Source organism: Protopterus annectens, chromosome 13.part0, assembly GCF_019279795.1.
Source record: "Protopterus annectens isolate FY-2018-M chromosome 13.part0, PAN1.0, whole genome shotgun sequence".
In the NCBI taxonomy this organism is placed as follows: Eukaryota; Metazoa; Chordata; order Ceratodontiformes; family Protopteridae; genus Protopterus; species Protopterus annectens.
In genome coordinates this window covers 941,436,317-941,464,120 of record NC_056747.1, presented here as the reverse complement: position 1 = coordinate 941,464,120, position 27,804 = coordinate 941,436,317, and the positions used below count along the sequence as shown (strand labels likewise).

The 27,804-nt window shown below is 43.3% G+C and overlaps 1 protein-coding gene across 1 annotated transcript in view; it reads left to right on the top strand.

Moving 5' to 3' along the window:
* COASY (Coenzyme A synthase) overlaps window positions 1-27,804 on the top strand; it is a 570,022-nt gene that overhangs the window by 199,735 nt on the left and 342,483 nt on the right. Inside the window, exon 3 of the mRNA XM_044054708.1 lies at window positions 25,231-25,445. Within this exon, the coding sequence (XP_043910643.1) occupies window positions 25,231-25,445 (215 nt within the window). The remainder of the gene's footprint in view (window positions 1-25,230; window positions 25,446-27,804) is intronic.

Below are 27,804 nucleotides of genomic sequence, written 5' to 3'. Positions count from 1 at the left end.
TGATTCCAGGAAAAGGCTTAGGGAATTTTTGCTTTTACCCCAGCATAGGCCTTTGGCTATACCACCTGTTCTGGATGTTGTGGAAGATGTGTTTGCAGAGGCTTCACTTAATCCTGATTCTTTGCCTCCTGCTCCTGTTAAACCGGATAGGTATTACAGGGTGCCTGAGGCTCATAAATATCTTTATAAGAGTCCTAGGGCGGACCCAGAAACTGTTAGTCAGGGACCTAAGGGTGTCAAGGCCTCTGTTGTTAAAAATCCGGTTCCTCCAGATAAAGAGGCCAGAGCTTTGGATAGATGGGGAAAGAAAGTCTATACTTCCTCCACCTTAGCTATGAGGGCTTTGAATTGCCAGTTTCACATGTTGAAATATCAAAACTATCTTCTTTCTCAATTGAAGTCTAAGGTAGATGCTCTGGCGGAAGGCATTGAGTGTAAAGAATTACAAGATTTGGTGCATGTCTCGAACAGGTGGGTAAGCATTCTTTGCAATGTGGTTTTGATGCTGTACAGGCCTCGTCTAGGGTGGCTGCCACTGGTTCAGTTCTTCGAGGCACGCCTGGCTGAGGGATCAGAATTTATCTGACCATGTTAAGACAAGGATTTTGGATGCTCCTTTACAGTCTGATGTGTTGTTTGGTTCACCTGTGGAGTCAGTCTTGAAGAAAATGGAAGACAAGGCTAAGTCTATGCAGGCTGTTAAGGATTTTTTGCAAGTTCAGCCTCCGAAGTTTAGTAGGAATTGGCCTGCTAAGGGGTGGACGTATCCTTCTTATGATTCTCAGTCTAGGGGTAGATCTAGACGTGGTAGGGGCAGAGCTCAGAGTTCCTTCAGACCTAGAACGGGGAGTTCACCTGCACAGTCTTCGGGTGAGGGCAGGGGCCAGTCCTTTCGTAAACAGGCCCAATGACCTACCTTTTCAGCTGCCAGATCCTTCTTGCCTGGCAGCACCTTTGGGAGGGAGGTTGGCACTCTTCAAGGAAAATTGGAGTTTAATTACTCAAGACAGATGGGTATTGGATATCATACACCAAGGTTACAAGTTTTATTTCCATACCTTGCCTCCTTTCAAAGGCATGCCAGACGTTCCTCCTCAGCAAAGACTAGAGGCTCACAAACAAATTTCTCTGCTACTTCAGATAGGGGCCATACAACCGGTCCCTCTACCAGAAGTGGGCCTAGGATTTTATTCTCGCCTGTTCCTAGTACCAAAGAAGGGGAACACGTGGAGACCAATTTTGGATTTATCTATCCTCAACACATATCTGGACATTCCCAAGTTCAAAATGTTGACGTTACAACAGCTTTTGCCTCTGCTGGGCAAAGATCACTGGATGGTGACTCTGGATCTCAAGGAGGCTTACCTTCATGTTCCTATCAGGCTCAGTTGCAGGAAGTATCTGCGTTTTGGGCTGGGACTTCTCATTATCAGTTCTCTGCATTGCCCTTTGGCTTATCTACTGCCCAGAGTGTTCACAAAGTTCTGGCTCCAGTGATAGCTTTCTTCAGGCTAAGAGGAATACAGATCTATCCTTATTTGGACGATTGCCTGATTCTGGCCCAAGAAAAGGACGAACTTCTTCATCATTTACAGTATGTGATAGCAGTGCTAAGATGCCTGGGGTATTCTGTGAACGAAATAAAGTCCAGTCTAGTACCCTCTCAGGACATGTGCTTTCTGGGTGTGAGACTGAATACAGCATCCCAGATGGCCTTTTTGACCCCAGACAAACAAAAGAATCTTTCTCTCTACTTCCATCAATTGTCTCATCAGTCCAGGCTGACTGCAAGGACAGTCCTTCAAGCCTTGGGGTTCATGACATCTTGTATTCTGGTGCTTCCCAATGCCAAACTGCATATGAGGAAGCTACAATGGTATCTCAAAAATGTATGGACACAGCACTGCCAAGATATGGACACTGTCATTCAGATAATACCTTGCATTCAAAAGGAGTTTTTGTGGTGGGCTCAGGAATGTCACCTAAACAAGGGACTCTCTGTGACCCGACCAGAGGCGAGTCAGATTCTAACGACAGATGCCTCAGACAAAGCTTGGGGAGCTCATCTAAATGGAAAGTGGGTACAAGACACGTGGCCTGCCAGACTTCAACATCTACATATCAACCTGAAGGAGATGTTAGCAGTCCAATTTGCATTAATAGCTTTCAAGGATTTACTTCTTCCAGGGCAGGTGTTGGTTCTAACAGACAACACAACTGTCATGTGGTACATCAACAAGCAAGGGGGAACGCATTCTTATCCTCTATGCAGGCAAGCAATGATTTTGTGGGAGACTGCTCTCAGTTTACAGTTGAATCTTCAGGCAAGGTTTCTGCCGGGAGCACAGAACTCCTTAGCAGATGTGTTGAGCAGACAAATTATGGATCCCCACGAGTGGAAATTGGATCCTCATGTATTTCAGAAATTGACAGTGTTATGGGGAACTCCAGACATAGATCTGTTCGCTTCTCCACTAAACTACCAGCTGCCAAAGTTTTGCACAAAAAGGTTTCATCCCACAGCTTGGAAAGTGGATGCTCTCTCATTCAGTTGGAGAAATCTTCATGTATATGCCTTTCCACCTCTGCCTCTCCTCCCAAAGGTACTCCTGAAGGTCAGACAGGACAAGCCAAAGATGATTTTAATAGCTCCAGATTGGCCTCGACAGCACTGGTACCCATTACTGAGAAGTCTGGTACGGGAGCCTCCATGGCCTTTGCCTTCGATTCCACACCTGCTGTCTCAGGAGAACAGTCATTTACTCAATGTCAAACTTCACTCTCTTCATCTAACAGCCTGGCATATTCTGTTTTAAACCCTGGAGGGTCTCAGCTTCCTCAGCAAGTTTTGAATGTTATTTTGGAGGCCAGAAGGCCTAGTACAAGGAAAGTGTACGCAGATAAATGGAAGAGATTTTTATTTTGGAGTACAGCAAAGGAATTTGATGTTTCTCAGCCTAATTTAAGTGTGGCTCTTCAATATCTTACTGAGTTACTGGACAAAGGTTTGTCCTTCTCTTCTATTAAGGTTCATGCTGCAGCAATTTCTGCTCACTATGACTGTGACCCACCATTGTTTTCTCATCCTTTGTTTAAGCAATTCCTTAGAGGGGCAAAGAATATAAGACCCCACGTAGAGCTCCTACTCCTGCTTGGGATCTCAATTTTGTGTTGGAGAAACTCACTCTACAACCTTTTGAGCCTGCAGCTACTGCCGAGTTGAAATATTTATCATGGAAGACTGCTTTTTTGTTGGCCATTACCTCTGCGAGAAGGGTTTCTGAATTACAGGCCCTTATGGCGGTGGAGCCTTTCTTAATTTTCCATAAGGATAGGGTATCTTTGCGTACTAATCCTTCCTTTATGCCTAAAGTGGTTTCTAGTGTGGCTTTAAACCAAACTATTCATTTGCCTACTTTTTATGCAAACCCCCAAAATAAAGGGGAAAAGATTTTGCACACTTTGGATATACACAGGCAGTTGCGATATTATTTGAGCAGAACTACAGGATTCAGGCAGTCTCAGCAGTTATTTATTTCTTTTGCTTTGAGTTCTCAGGGCAAGCCTGTGTCAAAACAAACTATTTCTAAGTGGATTGGGTTTTGTATTGCTTTCTGTTATTCCCATCATGGTAAGGAGATTCCAGCTGGGATTAGGCCTCATTCCACTAGGGCTACTGCCACTTCTACAGCTTTTTTAAGGGGGGTGGCAACTAAAGATATTTTGGAGGCAGCTACTTGGAGTTCAGTGCATACTTTCTCTAAGCATTACCACCTTCCACTTTACTCTAAATCTAGGGCTGGTTTTGCCACTGCAATTTTACAGGGCATGTTGGCAGCTCCTTCTGCTTTATAGTTTTGCCATCCTCCCTTACCTCTGCTTTGGGATTCTACCCAAGTGTAAGGACTGCAGCGATGTGAGATGAAGAACATAGTACAGTTTTGTACCTACCATAAATGTAGATGTTCGAAGATCCACATTGCTGCAGTCCAATTTACCCTCCCTCCTTCCCCTCTGTAGTTAGAGGCGGTTGTGTGGGTTGGGTTGTGAATATTGTGGATAGTGTATATATGGTACATATGATTAGTGCTAGGGTGGTTGGTTGTTTTTTGCTGTCTTTTGGTTTTGACCTTTCCTTTTAGGGTCTTCTGACATCTGGGGCAAGAAAAGACTGAGGATATGACGTCGGTCATGCGCATTTGTACCCTGACGTCCTGATGTCAGTCTTAAGTGCCTTGACCGACGTCAGCCTAATACTTTGATATTCAGGCCGACCGAGGACAGCGGACTACCCAAGTGTAAGGACTGCAGCAATGTGGATCTTCGAACATCTACATTTATGGTAGGTACAAAACTGTACTTTCCCTCTGACAGGGATTCCAGAGCATTAGACAGATGGGGAAAGAAAGTATATACATCTGCAACTTTAGCAATGAGAGCCTTGAATTGCCAGTTTCACATGCTAAAATATCAGCAATTTTTAATGTCTCAGTTGAAACAAAAGATGCTTCCAGATTCAGATCCTCCTCATTTGAAAGAAATGCAGGATTTATTGCATGCAGCTGAACAAGTGGGAAAACATACTTTGCAATGTGGCTTTGATTCTTTAGAGGCCTCCTGTAGAGCAGCAGTTACAGGCTCTGTCATTAGAAGGCATGCTTGGTTAAAAGAACATACGCTACCAGATCATGTTAAGTCCAAATTATTGGATGCACCTTTGCAGCGGGATGTGTTGTTTGGAGTTAAGGCAGAGAAGGTATTAAAAAAGATGGAGGATAAGGCAAAATCTATGCAAACTGTGAAAGATTTCTTACAGGTTCAGCCTCCTCGTTTTAGCAGAAATTGGCCAACAAAGAATTAGTCCTTTCCAGTCACAGACAGACCCTCAAAGGGGCAGATATAGATGTCCAAGAGGTAGAGGACAGGCACAAGGCCCCTACAGACCTCGACAATGGGGTACACCAGGCCAGAAAGAAGGGGAAGACAGGCCTCAACCTTATAAAAAACAGCCTCAATGGCTTTCCACTACAGCTGTCAAACAGCTCTCTCTTGGCAGCCCCCTTAAGAGGAAAACTGGCACTTTTCTATCACAATTGGCATTGCATCACCAAAGACAAATGGGTTCTCAACATTATATCTCAAGGTTACAGGTTCCACTTTCACACTCTGCCAAGGTTAAAAGGAATGCCAAATCTGCCACCAAATGAATGGGCAGAGGCTCAAAAACAAATTACAGCACTCATGGACATGAGAGCTATTCAAAAGGTACCACCACAAGAGCAAGGACAAGGATTTTACTCGAGACTCTTTCTGGTTCCCAGAAAGGACAAAGCCTGGAGACCCATTCTGGACCTTTCTTCTCTGAACACTTACCTGGATATTCTGAAATTCAAAATGTTGACACTACAGCAGCTTCTTCCAATGCTGGGCAAGAAAGCTTGGCTCGTGACTTTGGACCTCAAAGAGGCATACCTGCATGTCCCTATCAGACAAAACTGCACAAGATACCTCAGATTTCTAGCTGGTTCAATGCACTATCAATTCTCTGCACTGCCCTTTGGCTTATCTACTGCGCCCAGGGTCTTCACAAAGTGCCTGGCACCAGTAATTGCATTTTGCAGGCTAAAAGGAATTCAAATTTATCCATACCTGGACGACTGCCTGATTCAAGCAGAGAACAAGGACATTCTTCGAAAGCATCTGGCATACGTAAAAAGGTTATTAAGTTGCCTGGGGTACACAGTAAACGAAAAGAAATAAAAACTAGTGCCCTCACAACAGATAATATTCCTGGGTGTCAGCTTGAACACAACGGCCCAGATGGCTTATCTCATGCCAGACAAGCAAGGACAAACTGACTCAATATTTTCATTTAATGGCAATAAAGACCCAACTCCCTGCAAGAAAAATTCTGCAGGCCTTGGGCTACATGGCATCTTGCATACTACTAATTCCATATGCCAGACTGCATATGAGGAAACTACAATGGTACCTAAAGAGTGTATGGTCTCAACACTGTCAAAGTTTGGAAACAGTTATACCACTAATTCCTTGCCTTCAACAGGAGTTTTGATGGTGGGCTCAAGCTTGTCACGTCAACAAGGGACAGCCTTTTACTCAACCCACAGCCAGGCAAACACTGACAACAGATGCATCGGATTACGCCTGGGGAGCACACATGGCAGGAAAGTGTGTTCAGGGCGAGTGGCCCACAGAACAAAGACATCTCCACGTCAATCAAAAAGACATGCTAGCTGTACAAAATCCAATTATATCTTTCAAGGACCTGCTGCATCCAGGACAATTACTGATAAAGACAGACAACACCACAGTTATGTGGTACATAAACAAGCAAGGGGGCACACACTCTACCCCCTCTGCAGACAAGCCATGACCTTGTGGAACACAGCTTTAAACTACCAAGTTCATCTGCAAGCACAATTCCTGCCAGGAGAGAAAAACACACTGGCAGACGACCTAAGCAGAAACATCATGGATCCCCACGAATGGGAATTGAGCCTACAAATATTCAGAATGATAACACAAAAATGGTGGAGACCAGACATAGATCTGTTTGCATCCCCAATGAACTGCCAATTATAGAAATTCTGCACAAGGAGCTACCATCCACAAGCATGGAACATGGATGCCCTCTCATTCAGCTGGAAAAAACTACAAGTATACGCCTTCCCTCCTTTACCTCTCCTTCCAAAGATACTCATAAAAGCCAGACAGGAAGAGACAAAGATGATCCTGATTGCACCAGACGGGCCACGTCAGCACTGGTACCCAATCTTAAAGAACTTAGCACAAGAACCACCCTGGATTTTGTCTCAAATCCCACAGTTGTTGACACAACACAACAATCATATACTTCACAGCCAGATAAAGACCTTAAATCTAGCTGCATGGAAAATTCCTTAGCCAAGCAAGAATTGCGCCTCTCCAAAGCTGTTATGGATGTTATTCTGGAGGCCAGAAGGCCTAGCACCAGGAAAGCCTACTCAGATAAATGGAAGAGATTCTGTGCCTGGAACCAAGCGCACAGGCTTGACCCTCTTGTCCCAAACATTCCTCAGATACTTCAATACTTAACTGAGATGCTGGTCAAGGACCTCTCCTTCTCATCCATCAAGATCCATGCCTCAGCCATTTCTGCTCATTACAACACGGATCCACCAATTTCTTTCTAATCCTTCGCTCAAACAGTACCTCAGAGGGGCTAAAAACATGAGACCGCCCAGCAGAGCACCTACACCAACTTGGGACCTCAACTTTGTGTTGGAAACATTATCTTTACCTCCTTTTGAGCCAGCTAACACAGCAGAATTAAAATACATCTCTTGGAAGACTGCTCTGCTACTGGCAATAACATCAGCACGAAGAGTTTCAGAATTACAGGCACTAATGGCAGTGGAACCTTTCCTCATCTTCCACCAGGACAGTGTGTCCTTAAGAACTAACCCATCATTCATACCAAAGGTGGTATCAAGTGGCTCTAAACCAAACTATTCACTTGCCAACTTTTTATCCAAAACCACAGAACAAAGGGGAGAGACTACTACATTCCTTGGACATTCACAGGCAGTTACGCTTCTACTTGGACAAAACCAAAGCTTTCAGAAAATCAGAGCAATTATTGGTAGCATATGCTGCAGGAGCACAGGGAAAAGCCATTTCAAAGCAGACTATTTCAAAATGGATAGCACACTGTATACGTTTCTGCTATACCCACCATGGGGAACCTGTACCTAGCAGCATTAGATCTCCCTCCACCAGGGCAACAGCCACTTCAACTGCCTACCTCAGTGGAGTGTCTACCAAGGAAATTTTGGAAGCAGCAACATGGAGTTCTGTGCATACCTTCACCAAACATTACCATTTGCCTCTATACTCCAGATCCAGAGCTGGCTTCGCCACTGCTGTGCTGCAGGGCCTTATAGCCACCCCTAATGCCTTATAGATCCAGCCTCCCTACCTCAGCTTTGGGATTCTACCCAAGTGTAATGACTGCAGCAGTATAACACGATGAACATAGTACAGTTTTGTACCTACCATAAATGTAGATGTTCGAGTGTAAATACTGCTGCAGTCCAGGTTACCCTCCCTCCTTCCCCTCTTACTTTCTGGAACGTACCTAGGTCATCTACCCGTTATTACCTATGGGGAGTATTTGCTGGTAATTAAAAATGGTTGTTTGCTTTTCTTTTATATATATTTTACTAGCAATTTGAATTGCCTACCTATTTGGGGGCACCTAACATCTGGGGCAAGAAAAACTGAAGAAAATGGTGTCGGCTGCATCTTATTATACACCTGCCACACTGACGTCAGGGAAGAGGCGACAGCAACTGACGCCGGACCAAGACTTTGGAACTCAGGCCGACTGGGGAACCGCCTGACGGCAGGATAACCCAAGTGTAATGACTGCAGCAGTGTTTACACTCGAACATCTACATTTATGGTAGGTACAAAACTGCACTTTCCTCCCCCTTGGTTCTGCCCTCTGGATCCCGTATATCTCTGTGCCTTGATCCCCATCATTCTACTCCATGGAGACAGCCAGCCCAAAGTCTCCAGAATACCCAGCAGGGTATTACTGTTTCTTCAGATTCTTCTCTGGGACACCCCACCGAAGAAGTCCATAGGAAGAGGAGGCTCTTGGGTTCCCCTTAGGAGTCTGTCATTAAAGATACCAATTTCGATGACAGGGAAGGATTTTTAAGATCTCCACCTAAAGACAGGTCAATTGGAGACATCCTGGTGATCCTTAAGCAAAGGAGTGGTTGGTCTACGTAACCCTTCCCAAGAGGAATCAGTGTTCCTGGAGTCTTTTGGGTCTTGCTCATTTACCTCCTGGGTGACTCCACCTGCTGATGAGCTCACAGATTTGATTTCTAGGCTGGAGTGGAAGGAACCAGACATAGTTGAGCCAGTCCCCAAAAGACTAGACCAGATTTTGGAACCACCTGCAGGAAGGGAAGTTTGGAGCAAGGGAGTACCCATGTTGGCGACCACCAAGAAAGAACTCACGGAGCAGAGTTCTTCAGTCCACCCCCCTAACAGGAGGACATTTGACAGATTTGGGAAATGTGTACAGACTTCACTGACCTTTGCACTTAGATCACTGAATTATTTGGCTCACTTCACAAGATTACAGAGGGAACTGATTAAAGAACTTTCAAAGTCCTTCTCTACTTCTGAGGTTCTGTCTTCTGTGGTCTCACAGTTGGCTACCCTACTATCAATCATTAACTCATCCATGAGGCTTATCTCACATTTAGCTGAAGGTACCTCAGGGGAGGCAGGTTCAGATATTTCCATTAGGAGGCATGCCTGGATGCACTTGTGTGACTTTGTGGAGTCCTTCAAGTCCACCTTCGTCAGTGCAACTTGGAAGTGGTTTGTTCCGCCCTAAAGCAAAGGACATGTTCTCCAAGTGTGTGCAAAATGGAAAAACCCTGTCTGCTGTGGGAGTATGTTTTGCAACCCCTCAAAGGGCCTTTTCCAGAAATCAATGAGGAGGTCAAAAAAGTGTGGTTCAAAAGTCCCAGGGTCCTTTCCAAGATCCCCATGGACATAGTTCCCCCAGGGGCAGAGGGGGGAATTTGAATGGAAGACGCCACCCACATGGCAGAGAGGGCTCGCAAAACCAAGTCTCTAGAGATTCCGTTTCTGACAGAGTCTACCAGTGCTCCTGAAAGGAATTCCAATTGTTCATCTCTGGAGGCAGTTGGGGGTCATTTACCCCTGCACCAGAGAGCCTGGTTAGACTTTACAAAAGATATGTGGATACAAAGGATCATTTCCAGAGGTTGTATAATTCTGTTTTCTCTACCACCTCCTCCTGTTTGCAAATTTCCTGATGTTTTACTCAAGTCAGAAGAAAGCAGCAGCATTAGAAATACAAAAGGTGCTAGAAAATAGTCATCGAAGAGGTTCCACCAGACCAGATGGAATCTGGTGCTTACTCAAGATTCTTTTTAGTGCCAAAGAAAACAAGACTGGAGAGTGGTTTTGGATCTCAGCAAGCTGGGCAAATCAGTTCAACACACAAAGTTCCGGATGGTCACGGTTCAGTCCATTCTGCCCTTTTTGTGCAAGGATGACTGGATGTGCTAGATAGTACCCATCCTGAATATCTATCACATAAAAATGAACAGACAATCCAGAAGGTATTTACTCTTCCGACTGGGACCAAGTCATTACCGGTTCAGAGCACTGCCTTTTGGCCTCACTATATGCCCCAGGGTGTTCACCAAATCCATGGCAGTAGTAGCAGCTCACTTGACACTGCAAGGGTTCCAAGTGGACACTGCAAGGGTTCCAAGTGTTTCTGTACTTTGATGACTGACTCATTACCACCCCGATCAGGCATCTACTGATAAGAACTTGAGACCAAGTACTCCAGACTTGCTCCCATCTGAGGATCACCATAAATTACAACAAATCTCAGAACCATTTCAGACACTGGAGCTCATAGGAACCATTTTCAGCACAGTATCTGTGACAGCTTATTTTCCTCTGTCAAGAGTAAAGACTATCAGATTCAAGGTCAGGAAGATGATTCACAAGTCCTCAGTCTCAGCCGGATTGATCCTACAAGCCTTGGGATCAATGTCTATGGCTGTAGTTATAGTTCCCATAGCAAGATTTCACATGAAAATTCTTTAGTGGATGTTAGTGACTCCATGGTCTATTCTTCATCAGCACATATTTGTTCGGATAAGAATTACTCAAGCGTGCTAAAGATACCATTGGTGGTAGATTCAATCAGACCAAGTTCTACAAGGCTGTCCTTTCATTCTTCCTCAACCCAGGGCCATAGTGACTATGGATGCTTCCCAGATTGGGTTGGGGCACTTCCTGGGGAAACAGTCCAAGGCACATTGTCACCCGAACAGACCAATACGCATATCAGTCTCCTGGAAATGAGAGCAGTGCTCGTAGCATTTCAGGCCTTCCAGGACTCTCTTCCTTTTGGGACAGTTATGATACAGACAGATAGTATGTCAGTGGTTTAGTACATCAGCAAACAATGAGGAACCAGGTCTTGCCCCTTATGTTGAGAAGCTCTTAGAGCATGGCAAAGGGTGGTCTCATACAACTAATTTCTGATAGCAACGCACATTCCAAAGAAATCCAGTGTGATAGCAGACAAGTTGAGCAGGTCCACTGTACCATCTCATGAGTGGTCCCTCAACATGAAAGTGGCAGAAATTGTTTGCCAGTTGGACCAACCTTGCTGCGATCTTTTTGCATCTTCCCTTAACAACAAGTGCATCAGCTTCTTCGCCCTAATCCCCCCATGGGGGATTCACAGAGAGATGCTCTACTGCACGATTGGCATCCTGGTCTCCTCTATGCATATCCCTTAATACCCAAATTTCTAGAGAGAGCCTTCCAGCTGAAGAGCAAAGTCATCCTCATTTCCCTTTACTAGCCTCAATAGTTTTGGTTCCTCTTTCTTTGGCCTCATCTAGTCTACCAACCTTGGATCCTGGATCCAGTTTAAAACCTTCTGTCTCACCAACATACATGATTCACCTGGATATCTCAAACCTAAAGCTGACCATGTGGTTTCTCCACTTCAGTTGATAGCCTGACAACATATGCTGTCTTCCCCTGTCCATCATATACTTTTGTCTTCTCACTAAGCTCCCACAAGAAAACTTTACAGAAGTAAATGGAAAAGATTTGTTTTTTTTGCACAACAGAAACATATTGACCCTTTTTCAGCACCAGTGCATAGTGTCCTTGAATTTTGGGCAACAATTTTCAACTTAGGAGCAAGCTCCTCAACTATTAGAGTAGAACTAGCCTGCCATCTCTAATCTTCATATAAGAATTGAAAACTCCACCTTGGCTTCATCAAAACTTTGTAAGCATTTTGAAAGGTGCTCTTCTTTGGAGACCTCCTTATAAGTATCCAAATCTGACTTAAATTTAGTACTACAGGCCTTAATTCATTCACCTTTCAAACAAGCAGAAAAATGCAATTAAAAGTTTTTGACTTAGAAAACGGTATTTTGGTAGCCATTACCTCTGCTAGAAGATTGTCAGAACTTCAAACATTGTCTTCTAAACCTCCTTACTTGATATTTCATAGGGATAGGGTGGCATTACAAACAAATCCTTCCTTCCTAAGGTGTTGTCAGAATCCAACATCAACCAATTCATTAATGTGCCAGTTTTCTTTCCAAATTTTACAGACAAAGGTGAATATATGTGTAAAAAGTATGCTGAGGAATAAAAATAGATTGGTACAGTAACAGGTAACTACTAAGAGCTGTTTTAGCTTCGGTACTTTTTTGTTTTTCTTAAAGGTGAATATTTGTTGCACTTACTGGATGTTCACAAGCAATTACATTTTCATTTACATAGAACAAAGGACTTCAGAAAAACAGATCAGTTATTTGTCTCCTTTGCGGATTTCAAATTAGGCAAGCCAGTTATGAAAGTAACCTTAGCCAGATGGGTGACCGTATATCCTTAGTATATAACAAATTGGACCTTTCTTTACCAAAACCTTTGAGAGCCCATTCAACTAGGTCCATGGCAACATCAGTATTCTTATTCAGGGGTTCCGTGGATGATATATGTGCGGCTGCTACTTGGGCTGATCCTCTCACCTTAATTACTCATTACAAATTTGATCTGGTCTCAAGGGGAAGGGCAGCTTTTGATTCAACTGTGTTCAGGAATATCATTCCTTAGAGTCCTCCCGGGATTTCAGGTAGCTGGGGACTCTTCACAATTGTTGAGGAACTAATGAAAATTGACATCATCAGATAAAGAAGTTATGTACTCACTATAACGTTCCATCTGTGTTGTCCATTTTCTTTCTTCTTCATCTCCCTTTCCACCAACCCCCTGCCTTTTAACTAATGATGTCCAGAAAAGCAAGACCTTCTAAGGGAACCACTGTTCCTTATGTTGAGTTTCAGATGTGGATTTCTGTTACCAGAATGCTAATACTTTTTTTGATACTATAAGCCAGCAAACAAGATCTGAGGTATGTTAGGGGATAGAGTATTATGGGTAAGGGAGGAGCTTGAGACTTTGCTAGTGGCCACTACCTGAATATAATGGCTGAGTTGGATCCGAGGATCAAATCCAAACCCAGTTGTTGAGGAAGAATGAAAATGGACAACACAGATGGAACATTATGGTGGGTACATAACTTTTTTTTTGTTGTTTTTAAGCTACCTGGGCAAGTGTGATCCAGCACACCAGTTATGATGTCCATGCAACTGGCTCACCAAGAGACCACATCCAGCAAACTTTGAAAAGGTGTCTTTATTCTTTCTGCATGAAGAGTATCAGACAGTCTCCTAGATCTGCTAGCTGAGGTGATTTTTACGGTTCTAATCCTTTATACTCAGTTTCTCTTCAGTTAAGTTACTCTCCAGGTCACAGGTGGGATACCAAACCTGACTTTAGCTTTCTGAATTACCTGTGGTTTGTTTATTCTGCATTCTTGGTGCCCACAAGGAGTTATCTACGTGAGGGAATCACTTTAAATGAGACCTGTGATATGGAAATGGATAATTTGGGACTTACAAATCTTCTGAAGACACCTACCTGGGCAAACATGACCCAGTGCATAGGGCCTGATGATCACACAGACAGCTCACCCGAGAGACCACAGCAAACTTCAACAAGACATCTTTATTCCTCCCAACACAGAGGGCATCGGAAAGAGAGTTTCCCATATCTACTAGCTAAAGTGATTTTTATCTAGTTTAATCCTTCATACCCTGTTCTTTTCTGAAGCTGAGATTTGAGAACAAAGATAAAATAGTGAAACAGCTTAAAAACTTCAGGTATCAAGAAGAGGTAGTTGAATAGAAGGAATAGGAAGTCTGAATGAGGAGATCAAACCTAGATTCAGAGGGGCTGCAGCCAACTGCCCCCCCACTTGCTGTTTGCTATACTCCTACTTACAGTCATACCTATTGTTAAAATCTCCTTTCTCCGTTCCTGTTTACTTAGTACATAGAATGCTTTCTGCTACTTTTTGAATGTAATATTCTCCTTAAGGATCTGAATCTAAAATTCTGCTCTGTCTTTATTTCTCACACTCTAACCCCTGTCCCCTGTTTCATCAACATAGCTTTCCACTTGGATTTATAATGTTCTGCTTCTGTTGTTTGTAGAAGCCTTAACAATGTTGGTCTGAAATATTCTTTGAAATCGGGTAGTTCTAAACTATCATGTTCTATGGGAAGGATCAAATTATCCCACTTAACTCTTGCCCTCTTTCCCTCCCAAATGAATTCCTTCATCTCTTTTTACTATCATCCACAACTTCTCCTCTGCTTGATAAAAATATGCCTTACCAGTATATAAAACTAAAGAGACTAAAACATTTTTGCTGCTTGTATCTTAGTATACATATCCATAATGAAGAATTTTCAGCTTCTTGGTTTTTGTATAATCTTTTTGTTTGATTTTTGCCACATATCCTTAGCTGCAATAACAGAATCCTTTTAAGCCATACAGCTAAATGTTTCAGTTAACATGTCCCCTTAGATATAGGTATTGCTGAATCAATTCATGTTTGGATATATAATTTATCACTCTAGTCTTTATTTAATCTTAATTAATTTTATATCCAGAAAAGACTTGAAACTGTCTCAAAATGTTTGGCAGCACCAAATGTTCTTTTTTGGACTTATCAAGTGCAAAATATCATCTGCAAAAAATTTACATTTTCTTGATTCCCATACCAAGACTCACTTGAATTTGTAATTCCCTTATTTTGTTTGCCAGTGGTTTGAAGTATAAAGCAAATAAAGGGGGAAGAGGACACCATGGCTGGTTCCTTTGTTCAATGAGCAGGTCTTGAAGGAACTTTCCCACCTTAATTCTTGCATCTGACCCTTCATTTATTCTCATAATTAACCATTTTATTCTGCTTCAGTTCTTGCATCTGACCCTTCATTTATTCTCATAATTAACCATTTTATTCTCTTTAGTAGCCCTACTCATAAAATCCCAGCCAACTCCATCAAATGCTTTCTCTGGATCAGGACATTTTCTAGCACTATGCTTCCCTCTGGATCATCATTTATCTGTTAATGTTGTCAAATGTTTGTCTCCCTTCTGTAAAACTGCATTGATCCATATATATTAATCTTGGTAAAACTTTTTCCATTCTTTTAGCTAGTACACAAACAAAAATGTTATAATCATGGTTTAAAATTGAAATGGGTCTATATGAAGCTGGTTCAGTAGGATCATTACCACCTCTGGATAATACAGCCACCACAGCTTTCTTCCAGAAATGCTTGTATCCCCCACCCTTAAACTACTGTAAAACAAAACCTTATAGATCTTTATCACCTTCTTCCCTCTTCACTCCCCAGGAATACCATCTTTTCCTGGAGATTCCCCTGTTGATTATACATCACTGTTTTGTGTTTTTATCTCATCTCTTCATTTCTTAACTATTGGTTATTGATCTTCATCCTCCTCTAACCTTGGCATAATTAAGTCTTCCATACATATTTCCATTTGTGCTTTTCCTTGGTTTCCAAATTCATCTGTTTTATACAGATTTTCCCAAAATTTCCAAAATATATGTAGTACCTGTATAGGATAACTGGTTATTTTTCTTGTCATAGGCTCTGTAAATTTAGTAACAACCCCTTCTACTTTCTGTTGCAGTGCTAGAATTGGTTTTCTTTGGAATTGGGATCAAAATATTTTTTTAACACCAGACTTTCTAAATTCATGCATACTATTTAAATATTCCCTTATTTTTCTTTTAGCTCTCTGCAGATGCTCCTCTTCTTGTTCTGTAATATTCCCTTTGCTCTGCAATACTTTACCTTTTGTCAGCCCCTCTAAATAATTCATATGATTTCTTTCTTGCATCTCTTTTATATCCTATGTTCATTTTATCCCACTCACTAGCTATCCTTTCTAATGAAATTAAAATCTTCCATGATAACTCTTGAGTTAGGCAAGCACTACTGTCTTAATTATTACTTTACTACCCTGCATCTTTACCTCCATTTTTATCGGTGCATGATCTGAAATGGTTAGTGGATGTGTGTCAGAGCTTTCAATTAAATACTTATGTTCCAGTGAAATATAATTTCTATGTAGTCCTAGTCCAGTTATCAGACCTTGGCGAATAATATGTAAATTCTGTTTGTGTTCCTACTACTGAATTTACATCTTCCAGACCAAATATTCTTGCATATTTATTCAGACATCTGACATTTTTAGTTATGTTTTTCCCTTCTTGGGTCCCCTGATACATTCTCACTATTGCAAATCAAGCTCCAGGCCCCACCCATAAATAATATTCATTACTGATAGCTGATTATTTCTCCCAGTTGTATTAAACTTTACAAATAGCATATTTTGGTGAAATATAAATACATGCTAGTGTACTTCTCTTCACTTGACAGTTGCCTCTAATTATCACAGAGCTACCATTATTGTTTTTTTTTCTCTTCTATCACTTTTGAAGCCCCAGTTGCAATCATCACTTCCCTTTTCCTTTGTCCCTAATACTCTATTAAATATCCATCCTGCAATTCTTTCTTTATCAAGCTCACATGGTCATTTCTATCCAAATGTGTATTTGCAACCTACATTTCTTATCATCCAGTGCTCATTTGTTTACCTGTACCTGTAAGATCATTTTACATTCCATGATCATATGGGCACAGCAGCCCTTATGATCAAAAGCTATTGCTATCTAATGTTTGGCAGGTGGATCTTTTATACAATAACTTCTTCTTGTCTCCATTTGAACCCATGTCACATTTTCAAAACTTCTTCCTTCAATGAAAACTCTCAAAGAAAAAAAAAACTAAAACAAATTTCAAAACTCCCATCCCCCTTTAACATGGACATACATACAACAATATGTACATTTTCAACAAATGAAGTTTACCACTCAAGATAGGAGCAGTTGCCCCAAATTGAAGAATGCAGCCACAGAAATTACCTAATCTAAAATAAAGGATGTTATGTGATCCTATCTCGCCTACATTCTGTACTGATGGGCTCGGAGCCGATCCCTCGGCTCCGACTCGGCACGCTATGCTATAGAGCGAGGCCTCGTATTGGCTGAGCTATTTCTTATCCCAGGATGCACCACCACTAATCCCCCAGATCTCGTTTGCCGCTTACAAGCTAAGACGTGGTCTCAACTTGGCTGGGCTAAGTACTAATTTATTTAGACTTTTCCTGTCAGGAATTTGCTCGTTTTCAACCCAAAAGCTGTTTTAACAGCTATTGTTGTGATACCTGTGTGTATTTGGTGATTTTGTTGAGAAAGTTGTTCTTTTTGTTAAGGGAAGGTTTCCCGTTTTAGTTAGAGGGGCCTTCCCCTTTTGCTATTCTAGCGTTTATTGGTGGGTCAAGTACCCGTTTTAGTTAGAGGGTCTTGACCCTCTCTTTCTGTGTTTTTCTTGTGTAACTGTGTTATTGTGTAAAAAAAAAAAAAGAAACTTATAATTTGAACTTAAACTAGCTAGTTTTTCGTGTTATCTAGTTAGCTGTGTTTTTTCTCTTTAGTCATGTCAAAAGAGCATAAACCCTCCGGGTTTAAAAAATGCACAAGGTGTGGTTTTAAGATGTCCATAATGGACGACCACTCCTCGTGCGTTTACTGTTTAGGCGCCAAGCACCTACAAGAATCATGTAACGTGTGTCACGCCTTCTCATCAAGGGTCCTCCAGGAGAGGAAAAACAAATTAATCCTTAAGGGGTTAATCAAGCCATCCTTCGAGGAGGCTTTATCTTCGTCTCCCTCTCCTTCAGAAAAGAAGAAAGCGTCGGCTCCGACCAGTCAGTCGGAACCGACTGCCAAAAAACCTAGGCAGACTTCTCCATCGGCTCCACGGACTTCGGAGCCGAGGGCGGAATGGTCTGCCTCGATGCCTCCAGTCTCGACCCCTCTGGTTTCGGAGCCGAGGACTGGGGCATCGAGAGGCGGGTCATCTTCATCGGCTCCACTGATATTAGAGCCGATGAGGGTTGCCGGCTCAGACTCTTCCCCTTTGGAGCCGAAGTCCTTATCCGCACTGAGGGAAATTGCCTTGAGATCTCCCTCGGAGCCGATAGTTATAGAATCCATTCGGAGCCGGTCCCCTAGTCCTTTGGAGCCAATGGAGAAATCGGTTCGGACCCGTTCGGTATCGTCCAGATCATCCAAGATGTCTGATTCGGACATCGACAGGGTGCTCCTAAGACTCTTCCAGTCTCCGGTGTTCCAAAAGTTAGTTTCGGCTCCAGCCCATTCAGCTTCGGAGCCGATGGTCCACCTTGCTACAATGGTTCCTCCTCCAACAGCCACGGCACCGTTGGAGCCGGTGCTGGTGGAACCGGTGGAGGTTTTAGGGTCGGGCCTGACCCTTACTCCAACTCCGGCTCTTGGGTCGGAGTTCGGTACGCGGACTTCTTCCGTCGGCCCCGGGGGGATGCTTCGGGACTGATGTTTTCAGTCCCAAGCCTTCCTCTCGGTGCGTCGGCTGCGGGGGTGCCGTCTACTGTCGTGGCCACGGAGGTGGGACCCTCCCAGGATTCTGGTGGTCCTGCCTTCAGGGCTGTGAGGAGTGCGTTAGCCAAATCATCTTTGGCTACCTCCACGGTCTCCCCAGCTCCTTCCCTGCATACCGAGACTGGGTCTTTGGCAGTCCCCCTGTCCTTAGACAGCGGAGCCCCGGGGCCTGAGGTTACCCCCACTGGGGTTTCCCCCCCTCCTGGAGGTCCTTCTGAAGCCTCTTCGGAAGAACCCCCCAGGAAAAGATCGTGCAAGAGGAAGCACGTTGACTCCCCTGATGAGTCTCTTACATCAGACACTGATCTCGATGATGCAGAGGGGTCCCCTAAGTCGTCCTCAGATGATGTCTCCTTTGCAGACATCCTGGAAGCCCTTAAACAACGAGGCGGCTGGCAGTCCAAACCTCCTTCTGCTGATGAGTCGGTGTTCCTTAAGGCCTTCGGGGCTCAGCCCTCCGCCTCCTGGGTGTCTCCGCCCTTTGACGAGCTCTTGGATTTGATCTGTCGAAGGGCGTGGGAACACCCAGACTCTGTGGAACCGGTGCCTGCTCGTCCGAATAAGTTCCTCTCGGCACCCCCTGAAAAAGAGTTTCTAACTAAAGGTGTGGCTGTAGATGCTTTGGTGGTGGCATCTGCTACCCAGCAAGATGTAGCAGAGGCTTCAACGTCCGTCCATCCTCCTAATAAGGAGTCTAGGAGCATGGATCGGTACGGAAAGAGCACCCTAAGTTCTGCGGCCTTTACATTAAGGTCCTTGAACTACCTTACGCACTTTACTAGATTTCAGAGGGATCTGATTAAAGAACTATCCGATACCCTCTTGGGTAACCTGCCTGAGGAGCTGGCCCAGACGGTTGGCTCTCAGCTGGCTACATTGTCGTCCATTTCAAACTCGTCCATGAGGCTCATTTCATATGCGGCCGAAGGGGCGAGTAGAGCGGCGGGTACAGGCATTGCTCTACGGAGACAAGCCTGGCTCCGCCTGTGTCATTTCGCGGAGGCCTTTGTCTTCCTTTGCCGACGCCCCCTTTGATGGGTCCTCCCTGTTTGGACCCAAGGTAAAGGACACACTGACCCGCTGCGAACAGGAGGGTAAGACTCTGACTGCCGTAGGGGCATGATTTTCCACTCCCTTTCGGCCTTATCCCAAGGCTAAAAGAGGAGGGAAAATGTGGTTCCGTAGATCTCAGAAGCCTTACCCCTCTCAGCAGGAGGATCCCCTTCCAGAGGCAGGAGGGGGAAATTCTTCCAGAAGACGCCGTCCCAGAGGCGGCAGAGGCCCTCGCAACACTGGAGACCGCGAGTCCTTTCGTGGCTCTTCAGCCTTTCACAGTCCCTGAGGGATTGCCCGACTGTGCAGCTCCGGAGCCAGTCGGGGGTCGTTTCTCGAAGCACCTAAAAGCCTGGGAAGGTATCACTCAGGACTGATGGGTGCTTCGAATTATCGCCGGAGGTTACACCATCCCTTTCTCTCACTCTCCACCTCAGTCCAAAAAAATCCCGGACCCGCCACCCAGTCAACGGGATACTGCAGCCTCAGAAGTTTCAAAGCTGCTGCAAAGGAATCATCCAACCGGTCCCGCAGACCAGATCGGATTAGGGACTTACTCAAGATTCTTTTTGGTGCCAAAAAAGACCGGGGACTTGAGGCCCATTTTGGACCTCAGCATTCTAAACTGTTCAGTCAGAAAGTCCAAGTTCCGAATGGTCACCCTACAAACCATTCTCCCATTGCTGGAGAAAGGTGTTTGGATGTGCTCCATAGATCTCAAGGACGCTTATTACCATATCATGGTACATCAAGCGTCCAGGAGACATCTGCTCTTCAGCCTAGGAGGCAGTCATTTTCAGTTCAGCGCGCTGCCCTTTGGTCTCACCACAGCCCCAGGGTGTTCACCAAGTGCTTGGCAGTCGTGACTGCTCACCTGAGAAGTCTAGGATTCCAGGTGTTTCCGTATCTAGACGACTGGCTCCTAACTGCCACCTCCAAGCATCTACTACTGCGAGCCTACAAGCCACTATATCACTGGGCAATTCCCTTGGAATCACCTTCAATTGGCCAAAGTCTGTGTTGCTGCCATCTCAACGAATAAGATTCATAGGGGTAGAGATAGACTCAAACCGAATGCGGGTCTATCTACCTACAGACAGAATACAAACCATACAGACTCAAGTTCGAGCCTTACTTCCCAGGTCCAAAGCCCCAGCCAGAATGGTCCTGCAGCTATTGGGATCCATGTCCGCCACAGTTCTTCTAGTCCCCTTGGCAAGGTTGCACATGAGAATTCTCCAGTGGCTTCTTTCAGCTCAGTGGTCCTTTCAGGAACTCCCTCTCAATCACCTCATATGGATCACGGAAACATGCAAACAGGACCTTCGCTGGTGGCTAGTGCCCTCCAATTTGGATCAGGGACGACCCTTTGTTCCACCTCCTCCTGCGGCCACTTTGACCACGGACACCCTCCCAGATGGGGTGGGGGGGCATTCCCTGGGCAGGTCAGTCCAAGGAAAATGGCACCCAGAAGAGACCCCACTTCATATCAACATCCTAGAAATGAGGGCAGTGCTTCTGTCCCTTCAAGCCCTTCACGATTACCTTCCCCAGGGCGTAATTGCCGTTCACTCAGACAACATGTCAGTTGTCTGGTACCTGAACAAACAGGGAGGGACCAGATCCTATCCTCTTTGCAGAGAGGCCATGAGAGTCTGGGAATGGGCAGTCTCGACCAAACGCTTTCTAGTGGCTACTCATATCCCGGGCAAGTCCAATGTGATAGCCGACAGACTGAGCAGAACCATCCTCTCTCCTCACGAATAGTCTCTGAACATGACAGTTGCAAGTCAGATTTTCAGCAAATGGGGAGTTCCGTGTTGCGACCTCTTCGCGACTCCATGAAATGCGAAGTGCAAAGAATTCTTCTCCCTAACCCCGGCTCCGGAGAAGAGCCCCATGGACGCACTAGCCCGTCCTTGGCCCACCGGCTTGCTTTATGCCTTCCCCCCAGCTCCTCTCCTTCCCAGGGTGATCCAAAAGGCATCTCTCTTGGGGAGCAAAATGATCTTAGTTGCTCCTTACTGGCCTCGTCAAGTATGGTTTCCCTATCTTCGGAAATATGCTCTGGAAGGTCCATGGTTCCTGGATCAGATCCCAGACCTTTTGGTTCATCAGTCGAGACTATTCCACCAGTCCCTGCACACCTTAAAATTGACGGCTTGGCTCCTCCTCTTCCGACTATAGTCAGGAGTCATACATTGAATCCAGAGGTTGTACACATATTATCTTCGGCCCATAAGTCTGCTACAAAGAAACTGTATTCTAGCAAATGGAAAAGATTTGCTATTTGGGCTCAACTCCGGGGCCTGGATCCCATCTCTATTCCCGTTGCAGAAGTACTAAAATTTTTAACTTCTCTTTTCAATCAAGGCTCTTCAGTCTCTACCATCAAGGTTCAATTGGCAGCGATTTCCAATTTTCACGAATCTATAAACCCACCTTTAATGAGCAACAGATTGTGTAAGACCTTCTTGAAAGGTGCTGCGCTGTTAAGACCTCCGATTTCTCATCCTGCTCCTCCATGGGATCTCGATGTGGTGTTACGCCTTAACTTCCTCCCCTTTGAACCGGCAGCTACATGTGATCTAAAATTTCTATCGTGGAAGACTGCTTTTCTGGTGGCGATTACTTCTGCCAGAAGAGTTTCAGAGCTTCAAGCTTTGTCTGTAAAACCTCCGTACTTGGTTTTTCACAAAGACAGAGTATCTCTCAGGCCAAATCCTTCCTTTGTCCCTAAAGTTTGTTCCAGTTTCTGCCTACAACAATCATTAGAACTTCCAGTCTTTTTCCAAAATATTCTAACAAAGCGGAATTCATATTCCACACACTAGATGTCCACAGGCAGTTGCGTTTTTATTTAGACAGGACCAAACAAACAAGGAAAACAGATCAGTTGTTTGTATCCTTTGCAGACAATAAATTGGGCAAAGCTGTCACAAAGGTCACTATTGCCAAATGGATCAGGGACTGTATTACTCAAGTTTATTCTTATTCTAACAAAGAGCTTACCACCTCTGTCAAAGCTCATTCTACAAGGGCTATGGCTACTTCGATAGCATTTCATTCTAAGCTTGCCATTAGTGACATTTGTGCTGTGGCTACATGGTCTTCCCACACTTTCATTTCCCACTACAAATTGGATGTGGCATCTAGAGGATGAGCTTCATTTGGTTCCACAGTGCTCAGGAGTGTTTTCCAATGAGCCACCCGGGATTTAGGTGCTAGGGACGCTGTCCCATCAGTACAGAATGTAGGCGAGATAGGATCACATAACATCTTTTAGTTATGTACTTACCATAACTTTAGATGTTTGGGATCCATCTCGCCTACATTCCTAATAACCCACCCTCCTTCCCCCTTCCTTGGAGATCAGAGGATATCAGAAGGTCCGAATCCTGCTGTTTCATCTTGAAACATCTAACAATGTTATATAAACAAGTTGTGCATGTGCGCATGAATGCAGACAAACAAGATCTGGGGGATTAGTGGTGGTGCATCCTGGGATAAGAAATAGCTCAGCCGATAAGAGGCCTCACTCTATAGCATAGCGTGCCGAGTCGGAGCCGAGGGATCGGCTCCGAGTCCATCAGTACAGAATGTAGGCGAGATGGATCCCAAACATCTAAAGTTATGGTAAGTACATAACTAAAAGTTAACTGTGTTAAAATACTTGTTACAGCCAGTATTCCCCCAACACTTACACTGATTGCTGTCTATTCTTTCCTTTTCTGAAAAACAGCTTACATGCTTTCACTGAAGATTAACTTTTAGCCCTGTCTTCATCTTCTTTGTGTCTGTCATCTAAGTTCTCTAGCTTTAATTTGGGAGTAACTTCATATTGAGTAGTATTTTTCTAAATGCTTTTTATTTCTTTCTCTGTTCCTTAAACTGCTTGCACTGATTAGCATTGCAGTGGTAACAAGCTAGCCAGGCCAGACCAGACTTCTGTGTCCATAGCAACAGATGCCAGTTCTTCTTGTGGGTACCACAGGAGTTCCTAAACTTCCTGAGTGATATAATTCCTTCCAGTTGTCCTGGGTGTGCCCCAAAGCCTCCTCCTAGTGATCTGTGTGTGATGCACCTCCATTGGAAATCTCTAGGAGTTAACCTCGTAAGGTAGCCAAACCCCCTCATCTTATTCCCCCTCAGCATATAGGAGGAATTGATGTATTTCATGATTATAGTGAAAAGTGAATTGAAGCTGCTAAATGTGTGTGTGTGTGTGTGTGTGTGTGTGTGTGTGTGTGTGTGTGTGTGTGTGTGTGTGTCTGTCTGTCTGTCTGTCTGTGTGTTTTTATTGTAGATATGTATGTAATACATTTTCTTTTTTAATGCAGTCGTGTGACATTGCTCATTTAAGAACAAGTTTATACCTTAATGCACTGTGAGTGTTAATCTGTTGGGCAGTTGGGTGTGAGATGCTGAAGGGTTGACATTGTTTATGCTGTACTGCCAGAACCCATCCCAGTACAATAATTTGTGATAAGGTTAGCTGTTTACTGAAATCATTGCTGAATCCTAACATTTCTGAGATGATTCTTACTTGAAACAGTCGGTTTTTTGTAGCACCACCTTACTGAGTTGCTCCAGGAATGCCTGCTGCTCACTTTGTCACAAAGAGTGAAATCGCCTGTTGCTGCAAAGGAATCTTACTTCTGCTAATTTTCACACTCTGTTTCCTCTTAGTCTCTACCTAAAGGTCGTGACTGTAGCTGAGGATGGGGATATAACTGACCAGTGAATTGAGAGCTTTGTCCTCAGATTCTGCCGTTTCTTCAGCACCACAGTTTTAGTTGCTGCAGTACTACTGCCTCTCTACCACTTTGCTTTTCAGTATGCCAATCCCCCTCTGCCTTCCCTCATGAAGAAGACTCCACAATGCATAAAGTTCTGCACCTGAGGTAGCTGCTTCCACCTTCAGCAGAGGGCAGGCCACTCTTTTCTGGGACAAAACCATGATCTCTTGAGTTGGAGATACTAACTTTCATCCTAACTGTACATCACAGTTACTTGAGGTTAATGGAACATCATTTGCAAACAGGAAAGATGCCAGTGTCATCACCTCAAACTGCATACTCTCCAGACCTTCCTTCATGACCCTGAATAGCATAAGTAACATGTTTAAAAACATTTCTGTAGTTTTTATCTATCGAAAGACTGGAAAATTTAATATTGTATTAAAGAATAGTATATTTTGAGCCTGCATGCTGATATTGGTTTTATCTGGGTGCTTTAATTTCTTCCCAAATCATAAAAACATACAGTAGGTAATTTTGTGATCTTCCAAATTTTCAAAAGGTTTTGCATGCTGTTTGTGTATGTGTGTAATGAACTAGCACCCTATCCATTGATATCCGATATGTACCCAGTGAGAAGTAGGATGGACTCTGGCCCCCCTGCAACCCTGAATTTGATTAAATGGAAATTCAAAGAATGGATATATGTATGAATGAATACTATACTTTTCAATTGGCAGGCAAAAACAATTCATAATTACAAACTATAGATTATACAGAATAAATGGTTGTATTGAAGTATATTTAGTATATATATTTCATTTTAATATATGCTGGTTAAAATTATAATCTGTAGTAAGATCATTTTAATATAAAAAGATGGATTCTAATACTTTGTTCTTTTTATTCCAGACAAGATATTGAAGGAACTGATCCAACCATATGCACAAAGGGTGGAGAAGCTTCGAGAATTTCTTGTAGATATCAAACCATCATTGCACTACCATATTGTGCCTCTTCTGGATCCATATGGGCCATCCATAATAGATCCTGACCTGAAGTGTATTGTCATCAGTAAGGAAACCCAACGTGGAGGAGATGCTGTAAACAGAAAAAGACTAGAGAATGTAATACATTCAGTCATTTATTTTTTACACAATGCAATTTTTTGTATTCCATTTGAAAAAGTATTGTCTTAACAGACAGACATTAAGTGCCTAGTAGTATACAGGATATTTAAATCAAGGCATAGTCCAGCATGACAGACCTAGAATTAACAAAATAATAAATTTCTTTGGATAAAAAGTGAGTATTTAGTGATTTCATATAGCAATAACCCATGCCTGGGTGTGGGTAATGCTGGATTTACCCACGGTTGGCGTGGTTTGGTCCCAAGGGCGAAGCCCGAGGGACCAAACAAAGCCAACCGTGGTAAATCCAGCATTACCACACCCAGAAGTGGGTTATTACTATTATACAATGACATTATTTAAGAAAAGAAATAATTACTTTTCTTAAATAATGGCATTGTATAATGCCTGTTTACTGCCCTTCCGCAGCTGTCTGGTATTCTGCGGCAGTTCTGATGTACTGCGCGCCTGCGCAGTACATCAGAACTATGGGCAAAAGCAACGGAGAACGCAAGATCTCCGTTGCTTTTTTTTTACTGTTTCACTATGTTAAATGGGTTTAACATAGCGAGACAGCTTTAAAATAAGCAACGGATATCTCCGTTACTTATTTTAAAGCTGTCTCGCTATGTTAAACCCATTTAATATAGCGAGACAGCTTAAAAAAAAAGCAACGGAGATTGCAAGATCTCCGTTGCTTTATACACACTGTGTCGCTATGTTAAAGGAGTTTAACATAGCGAGACAGCTTTAAAAAAAGCAACGGAGATCTCCGTTGCTTTTTTTAAACCTGTGTCGCTATGTTAAACTCTCTTAACATAGCGAGACAGTGTTTTATACTAACGGAAAAAGTCCGGGCGACCGGACCTTTTTCCGTTAGTATATTGAGGGATTTACAACGGGCACGCTGGTTGGGCTGACAATCAGCGTGCACGTTTTAGGGGAGGCATTGTATAATATTTTTTAATTCCTTTTGGAAGTTGCTGTAAGGACATTTTTCCTGAAAGTGTTGTACTTACTTTTATGACCACAACAATCAGTGCTGCACTCTTTATGTCCTTCTTCTGTAGGTCGTAACACCTTTCACTCCTTTAATCACATTTACTTTAATGCATTTTTTGTGGGTTTACTATGATGGTCTGAAAGGCATATGTACTCAAATGTTGCTTCTTGCTACAGCAGCCAGTCCAAATCTGCAGTGCTACAAACTGTAAAAAAAAAAAACGATTTAATACATGTTGCTGTATTTGGGGTTGGACCCTTCCCCATGTAGGCATGCAAAGCTTAATGTAGTCAGCTTTGAGACAGCTGCATCTTGGGCAATCTCACTGTTTGAACATGGTGCATTATCTGAACTAATGTTTGTTGGCTTTCATTGCACTCCCATTTTGTTTTGCTAAATTGATCTGAATTGTACTGTGAACATAGTTTTCAAATTATAAAACCTGTTATTTGTCTTGCTCCGATGCATCCTCTGTTACAGTAATCCACATTCTACCCAGAGGGTCTGCTCTATACTGCATTGCCACAACAATGTGTATGATAACAGTTTTAATATGTGCTGCATATTACTTGGGTTACCCGGTACCATCTGCAGTTATTAGTCCTCATGCAGTGTACAGCTGACATTGCTAAACTGCTGGTATAACTTTGTGTAAATTTTTTTTCTTTTTGCAACACTTGCAACAGACTTTGCAGAACTATCCCCATTCTGTAGCTGTGCATATGAAATTAATTGCTTAAGCAAAAATGTTTTAAAATCAGGTAGACTTTTTTTTACTCATCAAGTTGAAAACATGTGGTTCATATTCTTAATCACCCAAGGCAGTGTAATCTGCAGTTTTGAAGAATATGAACGTAGGCTATACGTGTCAAAAGCTGACGTGCTGTAATGTGTAGAAATGTACTTGCATTGGCAACTACTGTTTTTCCTTCCCCTCCCCTACTCTACTGCATGCAGCTGGTCATCCGTCACAGCACATTTTGCTTCTGCACCTATTCCTTTAACCCACTGTCCACACCAGGTCTTCCCTGTATCCCCTGTCCCAACATCCATAATGTTTTTGCAGTTTCTACCCTGTTCATAATATTTTGATGTTTTCAGGTTTAAGAAGACAGCTGACCAAAAAAAGCCCATCTACCTTAAAATAAATACTTTGGTATGTTTATCTTTGTGTGTGTGTAATGTAAATTGTCTAAGTTGTGAATCAAATATGCATAAGATACATTATCAATTTGTTTATAATTTCTAAACTCTTTTTCCAGTATAATATTTATCTTTCCAGTATAATATTTATCAGTATGTTATGTCATCAGATGTTTGTGAAAGTGTGAGATAACATACTTCTTTTACTGT